General features: G+C 35.1%; 1 protein-coding gene across 3 annotated transcripts; it reads left to right on the forward strand.

The window, feature by feature from the left end:
- Window positions 1-5,618: 5,618 nt before the first annotated feature.
- Window positions 5,619-9,291, forward strand: LOC149529333 (ricin B-like lectin R40G2). 3 transcript variants are annotated; one of them, XR_016358919.1, is made up of 7 exons: window positions 5,619-6,026; window positions 6,107-6,223; window positions 6,341-6,569; window positions 6,693-6,805; window positions 6,891-7,013; window positions 8,608-8,775; window positions 9,099-9,291. XR_016358919.1 is itself a non-coding variant. In XM_089810707.1 (7 exons), coding segments are annotated over exons 1-7 (1,155 nt in total). In that variant the 5' UTR covers window positions 5,619-5,687; the 3' UTR covers window positions 9,101-9,291. The 3 variants fall into 3 exon arrangements, 2 of the variants coding, with proteins under 2 accessions (XP_089666833.1, XP_089666832.1); XM_089810707.1 differs by having other exon boundaries at window positions 8,544-8,775; XM_089810706.1 differs by lacking the exon at window positions 9,099-9,291 and having other exon boundaries at window positions 8,544-8,783.
- Window positions 9,292-20,152: the final 10,861 nt, after the last annotated feature.

The raw sequence follows: 20,152 nt of genomic DNA on the forward strand, positions 1-20,152 counted from the left end.
AAAAGAAAGAACATCAAAGTTGCATCCATCAAGATGACTCACAAAGCTAAAATGGGAGAGGCGCTACAATGATCTTCGAGAGGGTCAAAGTCTATGCTCATCTCAAGGATTCCGAAAATAGCAAAAATGGTTGGTGTTAGGCATAACAACTTGTTTTGGTTACAAGTTGAGTCAATTCATGTATTAGTAACCGCCAATGGAAGGCTAGGAGAATTGTGGCACATGAGCATGACCCACTTAGAGTTCTCAAGGAAATAGTTACAAGGCCACATGAGATGGAGGTCAAGATGTATGAGGTGTGCAAGGGTCACACACTAGGGAACCATGCCATGACACAAGGTCTGAAGGGATTTTGGACATAGTACATGCAGATGTGTGTGGGCCCATCTTATGATTATTATGTTACCTTCTTTGATGATTTCTCCAAGAAGACAGATATGTTTTTTGAACAATAAAGATGAGATCTTTAATACGTTTAAAGAGGTCAAGGTTCTTTTGGAGAACCAAAGAAGGAGGAATATCAAGACACTAATGTCGAATAATCAAAGGAAGCATACCTAAAATTCACTCAAGGACTTTGTACTTAGGAAGGTATCAAGAAAGAATTGTCAGCTCCATATAACCCTCAACACAATGGGTTTTTTGAAAGAGAAAAATGGGGCTATAGTTGTAGCTGCTAAGACCATGCTCCATGATCTAGATTTGCCTTGGTTTTTGTAGGAAGAAGTTTTAATACTATTGTATACTTGTAGAATAGGAGCCCACACAAGGTGTTAGACAAGTTGATACCAAAGGAGGCATTCACTAAGAAGAAGTCAAATTCGGAGCACATGTGCATCTTTGGATACCTTATGTATGTCATGTTCTTATGGAAAAGAGACCCAAGTTAGAACCAACTATAGAGAAGGGTGTCCTCGTTGGGTACAGTAAAAATTTCAAGGTTTAACAAGTTTACATTCATGCTTTGAGGAACAAAATTGTACGCAAAGATGTGAACTTCAACAAGGAGAGGGCTCTTTGGAAGTTTGGCAATTTGATGGAGGCTCTGGAGGAGCAAGCGTCCAAGGATGATGCATATTAGATTCCTTAGAGTTCAATCAGAAGGCATAGCAAGTGGATCAAGAGAAGGAATGTAGCCTCAATCCCCTATCATAGAGACAGGGGGGTGGGAACATGGAAGCTAATCAAAAGACGAAGAGAGGCCTAGGAGTATGTTGGTACTCCATAAGATATAGTCAAATCAAGAAGGGATCCTAAGTACTATTTAGAGTGTATGGCTCTTATGAGTGAATTGATTGAGGTGGATCTTTTCAACTTTTAGGAGACATTGAAGCACTAACTATAGAGGGATGTTGTGGTGGAATCATATTCTTCCATTATGAAGAATAACATGTGATAGTAGTACTGTGGCCCAAAGGCAAGATAGTGTTGGGCTTGAGTTGGTTGTATAAGATAAGGCATGTTGCACATGGTGGTGTGGAAAGTTTAAAGTTTAGTTTGTGTCTAAGGGGTTTCACACAAGGAAGGGATCAATTATAATAAGACTTTCACTCCAATTGCTAGGTACTCATCCATTGAGACTAGCATTTTTGCAACGGTTTGAATGGGTTAGAGGATTCACCAGATGGATGTGAAGACCCCTTTCCTCAATGGAGTAATTGTAGAAGAGATCTACATAGAGAAGCCAAAGTATTTGATGTTCTTGGGAGGGATTTCCATGTATGCACATTAAGAAGATCTCTATATGGGCTCAAGTAAGCTTCAAGGGCATCATATGCTTGTATTGACAATTACTTGCATAGTGCGATCTTTAACAAGAGTGAGATTGATCTTACCTATACTATGTTCAGGTGAAGGGTGAGACTTTCATATTGGTATTGTATGTTGATGACCTTTTTATCATAAGATTAGAGGGGCTCATAGCACATTACAAGAAAGATCTTGCAAGATAGTTCGAGATCAAGGACTTGGGGTTGATGTAATACTTTTTAGGATTGGAGCCGTGGAAGAGAGAGGGACAGATCTTCCTTAGGGAAGAAGAATACACAATTGAGATCTTAAGTGATTTATCATGGAGGATTGTAGGCCCATGTCTACACCACTTGTGAGCAACTAGAAGATTGATTCTTTTGGATTAGAGGCAATGGACCTGACTTTATATAGGCAATTGACAGTCTCTCTTATTAATCTATTCAATGCCAAACCATATATTTGTCTCACAATGTACTAACTCGAACATTTTATTGTAGAACATAAGCGAGTGCATTAGCTAGTTGTGAAGCATGTTGTGAGGTATCTTCATGGCACAATTGATTATGGGATGCTTGTTATATTTAGTAGGAGGTAAGGAAGCTTGAGGTATTCGTCGATGTGGATTGGGCAAGCAATACAACTAGTAGGAAAAGCAATTTAGAGTGTTGATTTAGTTTGGGGTCAAGAGCAGTCTCTCAGTACATCAAGCAATAGAAGCTAGTTGCACTAAGCTCTACAAAGGACGAGTATATGGTAGCTAATATGGCTACATGTGAGGCTATCTAGCTTTGAAGACTTCTAGTCAGGCTTTTTGATCACTAGGAGCCGGATCCAACAATCATTTACTATGATAATTAGAGTTGTATCAAATTCTTTGAGAATCCAATATTTCATGACAAGTCAAAGCACATTAAGATAAGTACCACTACATTAGAGAGTGTACTAAGAAGGAAAGTGGAGTTGTTATGCATTCCCATAGATGAGAAGGTTACAAGCATCTTGAGGGGGGTGTGTTTGAAGGTTTTTTCTGCATTGCAGTTTCTTGGATATATCTATCATTTTGTTATTGATACATGTGAATTTTCTTATGTTGTTCACTTTTGTTGATTAACTTATAGTATCTATTGCTACACAAAAAAAACATAAATCTTGTTTTTAATCTATGAAATTTGTTGTGCAAATATGTAATTGGATTATATAAATTAGTAAAGGAGGAAGGGGTGGAAAGAATATGGGACATGATAGAAAGTTCTATGGTAGAGTTGGGGTTGGTTCTTAGTGACAAGTTTCACAATGTAGTAGAGGAGGCTCATTAAACGAATGCCTAGCCTTGGTTTAGGTGGTTATGAATGGGTAGATCTTTAGGTAAGGATAAGTAGAGAGTGATATAGAAGGCCCTTGAATGTTGGATAGATCAAATTCAATTTTGATAGCTTCTAAAGGTGATGTTAGGAAAGCAGGATGTGGAGTATTTAGAGATATGGAAGGTCAGTTGGTTAGTCTTTTTTCTTTTGATTGTCATGTAGATTCAATTAATATGATTGAAGCTTGGACCTTGCTTTGGAGTTGTGAATTGGAAAACAACTAGGGGTGGAAGTGGCTTTAGGTCAAAGGTGATTCAAAACTTGCGACTGATGCTATACTAGTTAATAAGCTTAGCTACCAATTTGGATGCGAATGCGGATGCAGATGCAAGAATCAAATGTCTGGATGCGTATCTGAGAATTAGGTGCACAAATGCACAAAATTATTTTGGGGGATGCAGATGTGTTTGGATGTGTGCATGTGCGTGTAATGCATAACAATATATGCAAAGAAATGAAAGAAATTTAAACATTTTGGTTTGAGAACAAAGACTAGCTGCAAACAAAATGACATGAACAATAGTTGAATGGCCCTTTTGGGGCCATTTAGGGTTTAGGAGAAAAAATAGAATTTAAAAATCATATTTGCACATGTCAAATTCATTTTTAGGTGGCAAAAAGTGACTTTTTAGCTGTTTCTGGCCATTTAGGCCCACAAAAGATTTTGGAAGCACCTGGATGTTGTCGATGCCATTCAGATGTAGCCTCTAGGCATTCGAAAGCGTTTGGGTGCATTTGGGGAAGTGTTTGGATGCCTCTCTCCCAAAGACATCCAAACACATCTGAATGCTAGGAGACCACATCCAAACGACACCCATAGGCATCCACCTTTGGATCGACAATTGGACACGTCCAGATCCACCTCTAGAGACAAGAAACTCACACAATAACTAGATAATAAGTTGAGGACCTGATATTTTTGGGGTGATCCTATGGAGGGGGGCTACTCTTTCAAGCAATATTTTGATGATACTAGTACCTCTCATGTTATAAGATCAGGTAATCAAGTGGCAAGTTGGTTTTGCTAACAAATGTGTGGGATTGGTAACTAGTATGGGTGAAGGACAACACTTGGTGGGTGGATTTTATGTATGGGGCGATGAATTTGATGCAAGATGGCATTATGTCTCATTGCCCCCCACTTGGCATTTGGCCAATAGTGGATTAGATTCTTGTTTCATTTTATGGTGTGTGGCGATCCTTGACTTTGGTGGTTTGAGTTGCATTTGTAGTCATTGTAGCCGCTTGTTTGTCCTCTATGTTGTTTGGCCTGTGGCAAGCTTTATTCTTTTGGGTTCCTAATGCCTACTCCTAGATCTTTATAGAGAAAAATATAATGACATGATAATATCATTTCAATTCAAAGGCAATTTAATACATAATAATTATTTATGTTTTAATTTTTTTAATTCAATTAAAAATATCTGAATAAAATGAATATATAAGAATAGCAATTCTCTTAAGGATATCATTAAATTTAAAATTATATTTAAATCGTTTCAATATAATACTTTGAATTTTCATCTAAAAAATGAAAATTAACAAATAAATTTACACAAATAAATATGTACTTTTTCTCTATTAAAATTTCTAAGTGTAAATTTTGTGAGGAAATTAAGTGATAATGTACCATTGTGTACAATTTTAAAGAAAATCAATTGATTAATACATTGTCGTGCAAAATTTACAAGAAAATTGAGGGATCAATATTGTAAGATATTGGAATTTGAAGTCAACCTAATATTTTAATGGAAAGTTGTCTAATAGAATTTATTTTATGTTCTATGACTTCAATATTTATGATTTCAGTTTCTCCTCAAGGAATGTGAGAAGTGAGACTGGTAAAAACTTATAAGAAAATTGAATGACCAATGTCGTGTAAGACTTTTTAATTTAAAGTTAATTTAATATTTTTATTAAAAGTTGTATTAGAGAATTTGTTTTATTTCTATGATCTCAATGTTTCTAATTTGAGTTACTTTCTAAAGGATGTGAAGGGTGAGACTAAAAAGTACCACTGACTTTCTTTCCAAGCCACATGGGATATTGTGCTTGGGGAAAGAAGGAAATAATGACAGAAACAACAGAAAAACAGCGACAACTTTTTCAATTCAAAGAAACTAAGGCTTACAACTGACTAAAGGAGAATAACAAAAAAAAAAGTTCACCAGCACAATGGTTTCCACTTAAGCTTAATTTACATTAAAAGAAAATACCCAACTCAATTATTGGTTATTTAACTGTCATGGAACTGCGCATATTGGAATCCAATTTTACAGAATCCTGTGGAAGTTTTCAAACTAATCCTTAATCTTATCTTAAAGAACAAACTAGAATGCAGCCTTTTGGCATTAATTAAAATAATGTCAAGAAAAGATGAAAGTGATTTCGCCACTATGCAACAACTTTATCCACAACAATGCAATCTATAATAGTTTGTACTGAAATAAATCATCAAAAGCATTGTATAAAAGTCGAAAAGAGAATACAACATATTAAATGAGAACCAATAGTCGTGTGTCAAAATCAATGTGTTTAATCTTTAGTGCTTCCATATAAAGAATGTAGTTAATGGAGCACATCGTTTTATTTTATTTTAAATCTCATTTAACTACTACTTATCCCATCTCTAGCTTTTGGGAGAGTAAAGTGTACTTGCCAGTTGAAACAGTTAAGTGTTCTGCACTATTTACTTCATCAGAGGAAGGATTCATAGATGAGAAGCACTTGCAGACCACCATGTCAATGTTGAGGATCATCTTTCTAGTCATTTGCATGTGTATGCTCTACACTATTGTCCACAGTGAGACACTGTCAAAAATCTGCTGCCAAGGAAACCCTAATTATAACCTGGCTGAAAGAAATGGGGATGTGGTATTAACATTAGCAAATGATTCAGATCCCTATCAGGTGAACTATTTTTTTAGTTATATTTTAATGTTTTTTCAGTTCATCCTTCATATTGATGTTCATGAAGCAAATGTTTGCAGCAATGGATAATTAATAGCACCTTCGGGGGCATGGTTAGGGATGAATCTGGGTTTTCTTCAATCTCCATAGTCAACAAAGGAACTGGCCATGTCTTAAGCCATGTTAAACATAACCAGGTAATTTGACTAGCAGTTTTAATTAACATATACAAATGACTTGTTTGTGGATTTGTTTATCAACATACAAATTTCTGAGAACATCTATAAATGTTTTGTTTGTGCATTTGGTTCTAGGTAGTTGTGGTTAGTTATGTTAAGGATAATTTTCAAAGGGAATACTTGTGGACCCAGAGTGAACCTAAAGATGATAGTTACCAGTCTGTTCTTCCACTTAACAACATTAACATGGCTCTACAAGCAGATGTTCCTGTAAACAATAAGAGTATAAATGGGGGAATCAAAGTTAGTCTATATAAAAGAAATGACACTGAGATTCATCAGAAATGGAAGATTATGCCCATAGGTAAGAAAATGTTTTGGTATAAGATCATGAGGTCCAAACTCTTCTTAGTCTCTTTTTGTGTGTACTCAATCATCTATATGTTTTTTTCATGGGTTCTTATTCTTTTCACATTTGAAATTGAAGGGCCTCCTGGAGAAGTCGTCCATATCTACTCAGAAGCAAATACAGATTATTTCCTGGCTGCTAGAGGAGATTTTGCAGTTCTTGCTATTGCAAGCTCATCTGATGCCAACCAGGTTGGAACAAATGACCCATTCAAGTTTTTTTATTTGTTAAGATGCTTACACAGGCAATATGTGTAATCTTTTGCAATTAGTACAGGAATGGATTAAAATTATTTCATGGGGTGAAAGAGTAAAGGATGAAGCTGGCTTCCCAGCCTTTGCATTGGTAAACAAAGCCACTTTGAAGACTCTGAAACATGGCAATAGCGAATGGGACCAGGTAAAGATACTTTTGCTTCAAAAGTTATATTATAGAAGTTTGTATTTTTATTATTTTGGGTAAAATTGAATTAGGTTCATGGTGAACAGTAAAAGTATGATAACCTGCAAACAGTGAAACTATTATTTGTTTCACCATTTGAATTCTTTATTGTATAATTAGAAGCATATTAGTATTATATATTACTGATTGGTGAAGAGGTAAATTTTAATGAATAAAGCATTTAGAGGAAAAGATCTAGTGCCACATTTTTATGGCTCTGATAGCAGCAGTTGATTTAATACACTATCTGTTGATATAATGGTCAACATTTTTGACAGCATCGTACTAATAGATGTGATTTTACAGTTGTTAGTGTTGATGATGACTCTTCATAATGGAATGAAATGCATCCTTTAGTTCTAAAAGAAATCAGTCATATGATGCCACATCAACTGAAAAAGTATGGATTTTCCTTTTGCACAATTATTTGTCTCATTTTTTGGGGGCTGTTTTAAATACCTTGACAAAAACCATGCTGAAGTGGCATCACATTTAATAATGTATATGCAGGGTACTTGTCAAGGAAGTGATTAGAAGTTTCCGTGTAGGAGTTTGAGAATCACAAGCTTAGGGTGCATAACTATGGGTCCTCTCCCCTAGTTCTTATGGAAAAGCCTAATACTGCTGGTAATTTTGTATCAATAGTTCTGACTTTAAAGTTGTTAGTGTTGATGATTACTTCCCATAATTGGATGAAATGTGTTCCTTAGAACTAGAAATTAACAAATCATATGAGGCCACATGGGTGCACCAACAAACATGACTGAGTGCACAAGTACTGGTCCCACACACCTTATCAAAAAAACATGTTGATGTGGCACAATAGTTGACTAAAACATCTGAGACTGACTTGAAATTTCCACCTAGAATTTTGAGAAGTGCAAAGTTAGGGTGCACAATTATTAGATCCACTCCCTTCAGAATTCTATGTTATAATTTTTGATCTTTCATAGTACATTTCTATATGGCTTTTAAATTTTAGATTCAAAGTGGTGTCTAAGTTAGAGAAAGTTTTGCCCTCTCACCTTTATAATTTCGCTGCCACAAATCATTTCTCTATGATTTCTCAAATTTCTATAATTTTGTAAAATTGCTATAAACTTTTCCATAGTTTCTTTCAGAGCATTCTTACAAATGTATTAAGATTTTTTATATATAATTGAAGATTTAGTGTTCTTTATTAAAAAATTATTCATAAATCTTTCAGTTATTTAAAATTATAGAGCTTAGCTTTTGGAGATCCATCTAATAGTATATTGATTAAGTAATGGCAGTGTTATGATTACCAATATTCAGACAATATATCAACATTACTTACATAATCAAAAACATTAAAACCCTTCGATAATGCCATTTCGATTGCTCATCAATCTTGAGGCACAAAACTTCTCATACCAAACTGAAGTTACTGACCATGAGATTCTTTCAGTTCACTGCGAGCCTTCTAATAAGAATTCCAAGCCATCTGATGCTTTTTGTATTGATCAGTTATTCCTCACAGACTATTCTGAGATTACATTGGATGTATCCATTCTGTGGACTGAAAGTGCAGACGTTGGAAACGGCTATCGATGCATTCGCCCTGTAGATAATATTCATCTGAACATGGATGCAAAGCGCGCAGATGGCAGGAGTGGAACTGTATATGATGGAAATGAGCTCATTCTCTTCAGCTGGAAGAAACAGAGCAACCAAAAATGGAAGATGGTACCTGCAAACTGTAAGTAAACCCTAAAATTTATGTGTTACCAAAGATAAGAGCTTAACTTCTGTCTGTAATACCTCGTTGCTAGAAAATATCTTGTTTTCTCTAATACCTCTAAATTGTAAGATGGTAAGAGATTTTTTTCAATTTCTGTCTGCAACACCTCGTTGCTAGAAACTATCTTGTTTTATCTACAATCTAGATTGAACAAAATGAGAAAAATAATGAAATGATCCCATTAAATTATGGTCACAATTGTATTGGATTGGTTAGGAAATTGGTCGATTCATGAAGTGACCATCAAATATATTAAGTCTAACATCCTTCCTGTCTGACAGGACGATACAGATGTTGAATGAGCAACAAGTGGTTCTCAATGGAGGAAGAAAACTAACTTTTATTCCACTAATGTAATGTATGTGATAGAAAATGTTGAATAACAACTCAAACTCATGGGAAGCTCAAGGCAAAGAATAATTTTAGGTTTGTATTTTTGCTAAGCACAATTAAGTATGAGTTCATTCTAGCCAATTTTGAATTGCAAAATATTTAGTACCCAATGTTTGACCTAATGCTAGCTTTGTTATGTATTTGGTATAGGAAAATATACAATTTTTATTAGTGTACTTGGTGAAAAAATGATAATTAATTAAGTAATTCAATTGATAGATATTGTTCATCTTTCATTTTGATTGTGGTTTATGAAACAACTTGTGAGATTTTAGAAGTCGACTCTTCAACTTGGTGAAGAGAAAGGGAAAGAGAAATGCTAAAATAAATGGAATTGCAATCTATTCTAGGATGATGCATTGAGATGTAATAAGATTCATAACCGTAAATGCATAAAGTAATCTTAACCCTGCTAATATTTATATAGATTTGAGAGACAACAAGCATCATCCAAAACCTTGGTCAATCAACATGATTCTAATACTACATAAGAATATAAACAATAGAAAAACACAAATAAGTCCAAGGAATGAGCACAAATATCACATCCACTCCATTGTTCATGGGGATAACAAATTACAAAGGTCATTACAAGCACAATTTGTGATATTCAAATCCTTCTCACAAGGGGTCCCTGAATGAAAATTGAGAAATGCTACTACCATTGCATTATTGGAACTACTAACTATCTACTCCTAAAAAACTGATTTAGGACCTCCTCTATTGTGTTGAGAACAATCTACCCTTTATTGTGGCGATTCCAAGGGAATAGAGTTGCAAGCCACCACCTTAAAAAATGGTATCTCTATAATGTGAAGAGATTTCCACAATCCATCAATAATATACATTTTTCTAGAATTTGATTGTAGGCACTATTTTTTTTGCATCAAAGTTTCCAATCACACTGTGTGATCCATCATCAAGATGAGAAGAACTAGAGGAAATAATAAATCAACTATTGTAGACGAGGTAAATGAACTATTGCAAACGGTCTGTAGCAATTAATTTTTTGTTTCCTCTAGCTCTTATCATCTCGATGATGGATCTGAAAGTGTGATTCCAAACGTTGATGCCAAAAAAAAATTTAGTGCACACAATCAAATTCTAGAAAGCTTTATATTTTCTCCATAATGACAGTTGTTACAAACACCTTACTGCATGACGATTATATCTCCTATCGTAATTTGTCGTTCTTACTCCTTGTAGTTGTGACTTTTCCTAATGCGATCACTTTCTACCATGACTAATCTATGACAACTTCAAGTTGCTTATGTCTTTTGCTTTATATGGTGGCATAGAGAGACGTCACATGGTGCACTAAAGCGAGGGTTGCATGAGGGTGACATAAGCTCTATTTGTAAGGAAGGGGATGGTTTCATGAAAAAAAAAAATTTGCTTTGCAATGGGATTATTTGATTCTTCTCCTTTAAAATAGGAGGTCCTCCTGTTGAGCAAGCAAGTGAAAAGGGGCGGGGAGAGAAATTTCCCTACCAACTTAGGAATGATTTTTTGCATTTGTTGACATTTAATTCCAAATTTTTATTTTAAAAAAACAAAGAGATTTAAAAAGAAAAACTATTTATGCACAAAGTATGAAATACAAAGGTAGACTTCCTTCAATGCCGATGTTGAAACTTTTACATTGAACTATTGCAAAATTCATGAGACCACTACTTTTAAAATATTCCTAAAAAGTAGTAAGCAACTCTCACTCCATATTTTAGGTATACCCCTTGCATGGGATCCCAAACTAACACTCTTTTTAGGGGAGTGAAAGGTTTCTATTTAAGAAAATGTGTGTGAGAGAGTAACATGTGATCTACTCAAATGGGATAGACTAGGTGGAAAATAAAATTTGACTATTCGAAAAGAAAGATACTTAGGAAAAATGAGAACTCGTTGAAGGGAAGTGATACAAACATCATTTGTATCAATTCTGCTTTGTCAAAAATATTTGAAATGTAGATTTAATGGACAATTATGGCAACACACAATGGGCCTTTTCTTGTAGAGGTGGGAACTCCAAAACTTAGTTAAGCACATAAAAAGAAAAAAGATAGGAAAGACCACTTCAAATTTACAACCTCTAAAGGGCATATTGCAGAGTTGTCCACTTGTCTTCAAAAGGCTGTTCCTTTTGTTTGAGAACCTCAAATACTCGACATGATCAATGATTTCTTCAAAAGATCAATTATTCAAAACTTCCATGACAACCCACATGCAGTACTCTAGTTGGGCAAGTGGCTATAGAATCATTCCTACCTTGAAGATGTTGGGCATTTGAATCAAACCTAGAAAAGAAGTCTAATCTTTTTATGTGCTCTCAAGCAACCCTTTACTCTAGTCTTCTAGTAGAACTGTATTATCTATGAGAAATGTGGATGGTATTCCTACCTACATCAATTGGTCAATGTGTCCTTTCATATTCCAAACTACTTGCTCTAAGACATTCAAATATGCCTCACATTTCGATGCGGCCTTGTTGCATCTCAAGAATTCATGTACCTTGATTTTTGCATTTCTCTTGTTGTTGATACTCACTACCTAAAGAGTTTCATTGGGTTGCACTGCATAACATTTGCATCAATAGTTGTGAATTTGCAACCTTTGGAGACACAAAGTAGAGGATTAGATCCATGACAATGCTCACCTCTATGATCAAATATTGTGAGTTGAAGATGAATTTGAGTATTTCCTTTAAATGTAGAGCTACTTCCTTGACTCACTTCCAATGAGATATATACACTTCATGAATCATGGGAAAGATGCTAGCAACCAATGCACTATACTTTAGCCCATCATTGAGCCTATGAATATGTTGATCTTTTCTTTATATTTCTTGTTATAGCTATCATTAAAAGTTCAAAAAGTTCTAATACTTTTTTGAACTTATGCTAGCTTGGAAATTTCTCTTTTAAAATGTGTATATTTTAGCCACTTTCTTAATTTTTAATTTCTCAACTAAAGCTATTGCACCATCTAACTCCACCTATAGCTTGTTCTTCTTTGTATTCCTATAATTGAGTAGAATTTCTCTTCCGCTAAGGTTGCAATGATAAAAATGTTCAAAATGCATACTTTGTTGGCTATGTCCTCCATAGTAGATACCAAGACAAAGTTGACAATTGAGGTTCCACCAACTTAGGTTATTTTTAGAGGACTTGTCTAGTTTGCAACATGATGCTCCAATTAAAAAAAAATAGTATCTCTAGCCTCTTCTCAAATTACTCTAGCTCACGATTATATAGTTTGAGTCTTTATGTGGGTATAATGTTGGGTGTCACTCTACATCTGGGTGATTCAGTTGTAATCATTCTTGGTGAGTCGATGGTGGAAGCATTTATGTTGGAGAAGTGCTCACTAGGAACTCTTCTTAGAAACTTGGTACTAGATATACAAAGATAATGGATGAGAGGGTTCACTCAAAGATTCTATGTACTATTTCTGGATGGATCTTTACTTACATAGTCCAAAAATTTATTGTTTTTGTTCTCTAAATGGAGAAATATCAACTCGTTATCTATGCCAATATATCATCTTTGGTGGTTTTGTAGCATTTGAGTGTTGGTTTGTAGATTCACTAGTATCTAGCCTTCTCTTGTGGATCTTCATTGTTGGGTGATGAATTCTTGGAAATCTCTACTCTCAAGTAACATTTAAAGTTTCTCTCTCTCTCTCTCTCTCTCTCTCTCTCTCTCTCTCTCTCTCTCTCTCTCTCTCTCTCTCTCTCTCACACACACACACACACACACACACACACACACACACACACCCTGGATAGTCTCTTTAAATCCTCTTACTGAACTACGTAGTGTGCATCCAGTAAGGGTTTGTCTCCCTAGTCTTCCCCTTCACTTCTGGGGTAACTCTTAGTTTAAGACCATTGGAAACGATATTTGGTCATTTATTAAAGGTGGATGATGTTATAACTACTATGGACCTCTCTACCTCATCTCACATTATTTTTGGCATCAAGATATCTCCATAACCTTTTTGGGGAATGTGGCTCTCATGGTAAGTAATAGGTCATGGACTCCTTGTACTTGATAAAAGGATGGTAATGATGTACATTTGACTATCTCATCTTCTGATTGTTCCTCTAACTATACATCACAAGTTGATGGTGAATCCCCTCTAGATGAATCTCATTTGGAAATATAGTTGATGCTATTACCATAAATCTTGTCTTTTTATTCTTTATGGACCCTACTACTCTTATAAGTGTGGTACCTTATGGCCAAGTAGACCATTATGTATCTTCTCCTCTTTTCTATGCTCCAATCTTCGACTGACGATGATTAAATTTCTTAGCACTTTTCCCCTAATGTTGATAATTTTTTATTAGAGTCTCATGACTTTCTCTCCCTTGTGGTGGGGATCCCTATAATAGCATCACCTACACAATTTTCTAATGACATAGAAAAAATAGTTCTTTAGCCTCTGATTCTCCTTACCACATTTTGTGTGAGTTGTCTAGGCACTCTTGAGATGGTCTAATAGTTTTTCTAATAATTGTTCATCTATTGTATTTCCCTATAATCACCAACACCTTTTTTGTTAGTGTGTTATTGATCTCATTTTTTGTGTATGAGTTATGGTTGTTTTAAGGATTACCACAGGCTTACTTTTGTTTCTGATTTTAATAAAAAGTTATGGTCTTCTCCTCCTTCAAGCAATCAAACTGAGCTTGCATGTCAACCAACTCTTCATTCTCAATTTTCTCAAGTTGGAGTACTTCCTTTGAGACACTTCCTTTAAGATTTTTTATGAGCTATTCAAAATATGCATCTTTATTTATATTATCCGCTACTCACTACTTTATAGTACTCTTAATGCTAAAAGGCTCATTTTCTTTCTTTTCCACTCATCTACTAACGACAAGGAAATCTATCAAATTTGTTTTTATGTTTCCTCCATTGATTCAACTTTGTCTTAAAGGTGGCTTGACGTAGGCTCGGTCCAACCACATGGATGGAGTAGTCCTTTGATTACATCTGTTACTGATATTTGATCACATTTGACCCTATATATTCAATAATCAATTAAATTTTGCGCTAGATCATACATAGACCATATTTGGAAATGTCATTTGCTTATTTTTATATTTTATTCTCAAGCTGCTCCATTTTGGTCTTCTATGTTGATTCTATTTGCTAATGGAAAACTATGGGAGACCAAATAAACCCCCCTACAAAAGCAGTTTTTGTAGTTCTCCATAAGGAATTTACACTTGTTGGATAACAACCTTTATTTGCACAACAATGGTAGGTTGAATGATCAATATCGATATGGAAAAGGGTAATATATTAAGATAATTTATAAAGTGGTGAGGTGACCATGGAGTGGAGGAGAGAGAGGTCAATGAAGAAATTGGTGGTAACAATAGAGAATAGAAAGAAGATATGTATGAGAGGAGAGCTAACAAGAAACTTACATTTAGAACTACATTTATCTAAGATTGTGTGGTTTCTATTTTCTCTTCTATACCTAGTTTTCCTTTTTTCTCTACTTTTTCTTTGTTCAATCTTAACTTCTTCTTAACCCTTGAATTTGATAGAATAACATCTTGCATTGACCTTGTGTTGACATTAAGGTCAATTTTGCTATCAGTGACTCAACACTTAGTCAAATGGTTGCATTGCTACCGAACTCTACAGTTGCTACTGAGCTTATCATTCATCTTGTAGTGTAAACCAAGTGACTCAGTTGCTCCCACGCCAAGTAGTCAAAATGCTTTGTCTACTAAGCACCTGAGTCAGTGTGCAATGTTTACCAAGCTACATAGTGGTTACCGAGATTTAATGGCTATGTACAGTGAAAACTGAGTGTAGTATAGGCTACTAAGCTATTCAGCAAAAGTGAAGAAGATCGTAGTGTTCATCGAGCTCTGGTATGTTAACCAAGATCTACTGTATCCATCGAGCTCACAATGTTAATGATGTGAATCTAGTGTTGATCAAATCATGAGTGATTCAATAACTACCGAGTTTCTCAGTGTTCACCGAGTCACACAGTGCTAACCGAGTTCAAGCTACTTGGAAGTAATTAGTATGGACAAAGCTTCAAGTTCAACTGAGTGCCAAATTTTTTCGAGCATTGACACTATTTATTGTGTATCAGAACATCACTCAGTTTTTCTTCTGAACCTAAGTTACAACAATTGGGCCAACATTGTGAATTATGATGAATTTGGTATTGTAGCCGAATTTAGTAAGTTGTTAATTGGATTGGTATATATGTAATGCATTGTATCATATCTAAATATATAACTGAAGAATATTATGAAGTGCATAAGTGTGAATCAAAAAAGGCTACAAGAAGTATAAGGACAACAAAGATTTATCTATCATAGTCAAGTGATCATTGCAATACAAGGAATCTCAACCAATAAAATAGAGTTGTAGATCAAAGATCAACCATTGGTTCATCCTAATAGGTGCACTAGTTAAATCCTTTAACAAGGTAGACTTAATAGTCTTTTGCTAAATCTCTTAACTGAGTGCATACTTCGTTGTATGTTTGTAAATCCTTTAACAAGGTGGACCTCACAACCCTTATTGCTCCTAATAGGGTAGATCACCAGAAGTGGTCAATTGTAAGCCTTAACAGGTTAAATTTATACTGCAGTACTAAAGCTTATGGGTATCATCCCCACCCCAATTTTACTTTCTAATTGGAAGGTTTCTAGGTCACCATATCTTGTGTTGAAGTGTTATGAATGTTTTAATGTTTTCATTCTTTCATGCATGCAATTAGATCAGAATATTATATGAAGGATTAATTGGTGAAGTAAGATAAAGTTTTATTGGTTCCTAATTCACCCCTCCCCTCTCAGTAACCTTGCTTGCCTTATATTTCTAACAATTGGTATCAGAGATATAGGTTCTCACTTCAAAAGTTTAACAGCTTGAGATAAGATCAGAAGGAATGGAGGTATACAAGCTAGATAAGGCTATTGAGAATGAAAAGTTGGATCTTGAATTGGCCATTCGACAACTCAAGAAAGCAAAGGAGCAACTCTCTCAATCATTAAAAAGAAGGAAAGATCTTATAGTACAAATGGATGAAAATCTCTATAGTGAAAGTACAATTGAAGACTTATGTCCTGAAAAAAATTTAGATGAAGCTGATGCAACAATTAAAGGCCTATTGGATAAGAATTCCAATCTTCAACAAGAAGTCAAAAAAGCTTAAAAGAGAGTAAGAAATTGAATCAGTCAGATTATGTGAAGTCAAGGAAGAAAAAGACAAAGCCAAAGAAGTGATAGAAGAGAAGGATAATGAAATTCACAACTATCCCTTCAGTAAGTAGACTTTATTGATCAACATACTAGTGCACATGAACAACTCATGAATCTAAGATCAAAAAATGAAAAACTGCAGAATGATATCGACATTGAAAAGAAAACCAATGAAAGAATAATAAAATCTTAGGAAAGTATGAACCAATTGAATGAGAAAAGTAAGTATAGAAACAAAGGAAAAATTGGATTAGGATATATAGAAGAAGGTGAATCATCTCAGCAAGGAGCTCAAAAGAACAAAAGGCCTACTTACAATCGTTGTGGTAAGATAGGTCTTACATCAAACAAATGTTGCAGGAATGACAAAGAAAAATTCAATGGAAAGTGTTACAATTGTAATAAGCATGGTCATAGAGGAAGTAAATGCATAGATAAACCTAAGTTTGAAGGAAAGTGTCACAATTGGAAGAAACAAGGACACAAATCTTCAAAGTGCAAAACCAAGAAATGGAACCTAGTAGAACAAATTGTGAAAGCAATATTTGGATGGGATTACAACATATGGTGTAGATGTCACTACTATGGTGAATTTGGGCACATTGGAGAAAATTGTGTGAAACATATATGAGGAAAAATGATACTACAAAGAGATGTCTTATTTGTATAGAAATTGGACGTCTTGCCAAGAACCATATGAACATGGGAAGAATTAAAGATGAAAAGAAATCCAAAGCCAACAATATCAAAAAAAAAATGAGACAACAATGGGTACCAAAATCTCCAGAGAATGCAAGCCAAAATCATGAAGTGAATGACACCTAAGTCAATGAGTTGGGTGGCACAATCATTTTAACTTACTTCCCTATGGAGGTTACTTGAACTATGATTCAGAAGAAGACATCTAACATCAATTCTAGCTAGCAAGCAAAATGATCCAATCAACATTCAAGATGCACAAGGATCAACGAGTGATGGTGGAAATCAAAGACCTTATCAAGCTAGGTCAGGTTGCAAGACCTTACCGAGTGAGGTCAAGATACACTAAAACATTGGATGCATATGCTAAGTTGTTGGTGACTCTACCAAGATATGAATGTCTCCTGAGCATCAAAAGCCAAATGGAGGACAGTCTGTCACCAAGCGAGTATACGTACAAAGCATTAATGGTGATTGAAAAGAGGAAATTTGTTAAAAGGAAGATATCAAATGCATTAGTTCACTGCAAATTTCCAGATCTATTTGTGAAGAGTGAATTTAGATCCTCCGAGTGATTTGAGTATTTGTTGTTAAATATTACTTGAGTTTTCAAGAACCCTGCCGAGCAATGGCATCATCAAGCAGCAAAGTCAAGAAAGGTTCTAAAATGTTAGTCTGTGGAATCAACTACAAGGCACCTATATTCAAGTTGAGTCCAACAATTGCAAAGGCACTCAACCCAACTGGTGCTCTGTTTCAAATTCCACCCAAGGTATTACTTGTGCACAACATCCATTCATTTTACCACTATTCTATCCAAGAATTCAGAACCCTAGAAATGAATGAGGCATTCAATGAATTATGTGTGGATGGTGTATTGAAACTTGAGCATCAATATTTGGAAACCAAGGGTTTGACGCATATTTCACAGATGCCAAGGAATTTTCTAGTCAAATGGATTAGACTTATCCTAAGTTGTGCTCATAATGGGCAATTATGGTTAGATCACCCCATTCAGATTACAAAGAAAATGATTCACAGAATCACAAGACTACCAATGCTAAACAAAGAAAAGACGACCAAAACCACCCTAGGTCTAGTTGAACTCGGTAAGAAAATTCTTGCTGAGTGGGATGGAAGAGGCATGAAGGTAAGTGGTGTAATAGACATGGAGTTGAAATTCGACATACATGTGATTTCTCACAAAATTTATAACTCTAGTCGGTTGAACAACGTATCATGTGAAGCTGTTGATCTTGCTTACATGGTGGTAAAGAATAATCTATCCTTCGACCTTGTCGAGTTGCTATTGAACCAATTCAACAAGAACATGGAGAGCATCAGAGTGTCAAAGAACAACCCATGTAAGTCTAGTTCTCTTTTGACATATCGATTCTTCTTTTTTCAATAGTTTTTCCCTTCCAAAGGTTTTATAGTATGGAGGAAGGATGTTCTAGCTTTATATCAAATCAATGAATATATAGTAGAAATGAGTGAGAATATTGACAACATCATGGATAATTATTTTGAAACATTCAAAGGAAATATGCAAAATAGGTTTAGGATACCCAGGAAGCTTGTGGAAGACTATGAGCAAGATATCTATTTCATGGTTGACTATGACAAAGTATACATTCAGGCAGTTAGACCTAGAGTGGCATGGGTTAAGCTTTTGGAGTATGAGGTTAACATTGATGACACTAAGGATATCATTGAAGCTCTTTTGAATGAGCCTATGGATCCTAAAGCCACCTATTCTAGAACATATGATGAACCAAAGGCAAGAATTGAGCTTGACATTAGGCTACCTCAAGAAGTGAACAAAGGAAGAAAGAGGATAGAAAAGTTAATGAAAAACACCAAGAAAGAAAGTTTTCCTCTCATGCTAATAGAAGGAAAAGGAAATCATGTAGAAGATGATGATGAAGAGTATGGAGCAAAGGAATATGAATCTGAGAAGGAAGAATCTCCCAAGAAGAAGGGGAAGGTCATTATAACCAAACCTGCCAAATCCCCCCTATTGTATTTACTAGAAGGGAAGCCAAATCCAAAAGGAAGTTGAAGTTAGGTGAAGATGAAGCTGAACAAATTATCTTCAAAAGATGTGCACTTGCATTCCAAGAAAGATTGAAGAAAATGGAAGAAGGAATTGGCATGACATGTTTTAAGTTTCTCAAGTATGAGACAATGAATGGAGAAGAGAGAAATTAGATAGAGGATACACTCATGAAAAAATTGGGAAAATGGAAGTATTCACCAGATGAACTTTCACAACAAATTCCTAAAGAACTTATGGAGGTAGTAAAACCTAGATGGGAAAATGCAAAGAAGACTACAAAGGACATATTTGAACAGACCTTGAAGCAATTCATGCCGAGTCTCAGTGAGAAGAAAGTGAAGGAATCCTTGAAGAAAAATGAGAAGAAGTTCACTCTCAAGTTAAACACATGTATGATATTGCGTAAGGATATTGAATCTGTGGTGAAGACAACTACTACTACATGGAAAAACATCTATCAGCTACATAAACCCAGTGACTTTTTTGTACATGTTGATGAAAAATATGGTGAAGATGAGAAAGAAGTAGTAGAAATAAAAGATGATAAGATAAATGATGTCAATATTGATGATAGGGAGGAAGAATAACAAGCTACTGGAGGAAGCCTTCTAGATATACAAAGCATTGAGGAAATAGATGCAAAGAAAATTGCAGTAGCAATCATGGCTTCATTTCCTTACTCTTTGAGCACAACCTTAGTTCAATCAAGCTCAAAGAAAGCTTCTACTGTGTTGGTTGTTGATACCACTACTACATCAAGCACCCAACCAAGCTCTGGATCTATTCTGATGAGTGTTACATTGACAGAAGTGCCCAAATTCCTCCATCATCAGGCTTGATCGAGCAACAAAAAGGTATTCCTATTATTAGTGTCATTTCTACATTTATTTCCATTCCATCTATTTCTACAATTGTTTCTATTCCAAGTGTATCCATAGCTAGT

This window comes from Cupressus sempervirens, chromosome 11 (assembly GCF_028749045.1).
Source record: "Cupressus sempervirens isolate cs-2001-9-10 chromosome 11, ASM2874904v1, whole genome shotgun sequence".
In the NCBI taxonomy this organism is placed as follows: domain Eukaryota; kingdom Viridiplantae; phylum Streptophyta; class Pinopsida; order Cupressales; family Cupressaceae; genus Cupressus; species Cupressus sempervirens.

Coding starts and splice junctions, on each gene's coding strand:
- LOC149529333 (XM_089810706.1), top strand. CDS start 5,688: ATGGAGCACATCGTTTTATTTTATTTTAAATCTCATTTAACTACTACT. Junction 6,027..6,106: donor ATGATTCAGATCCCTATCAG/GTGAACTATTTT, acceptor AAATGTTTGCAG/CAATGGATAATTAATAGCAC. Junction 6,806..6,890: donor GCTCATCTGATGCCAACCAG/GTTGGAACAAAT, acceptor CAATTAGTACAG/GAATGGATTAAAATTATTTC.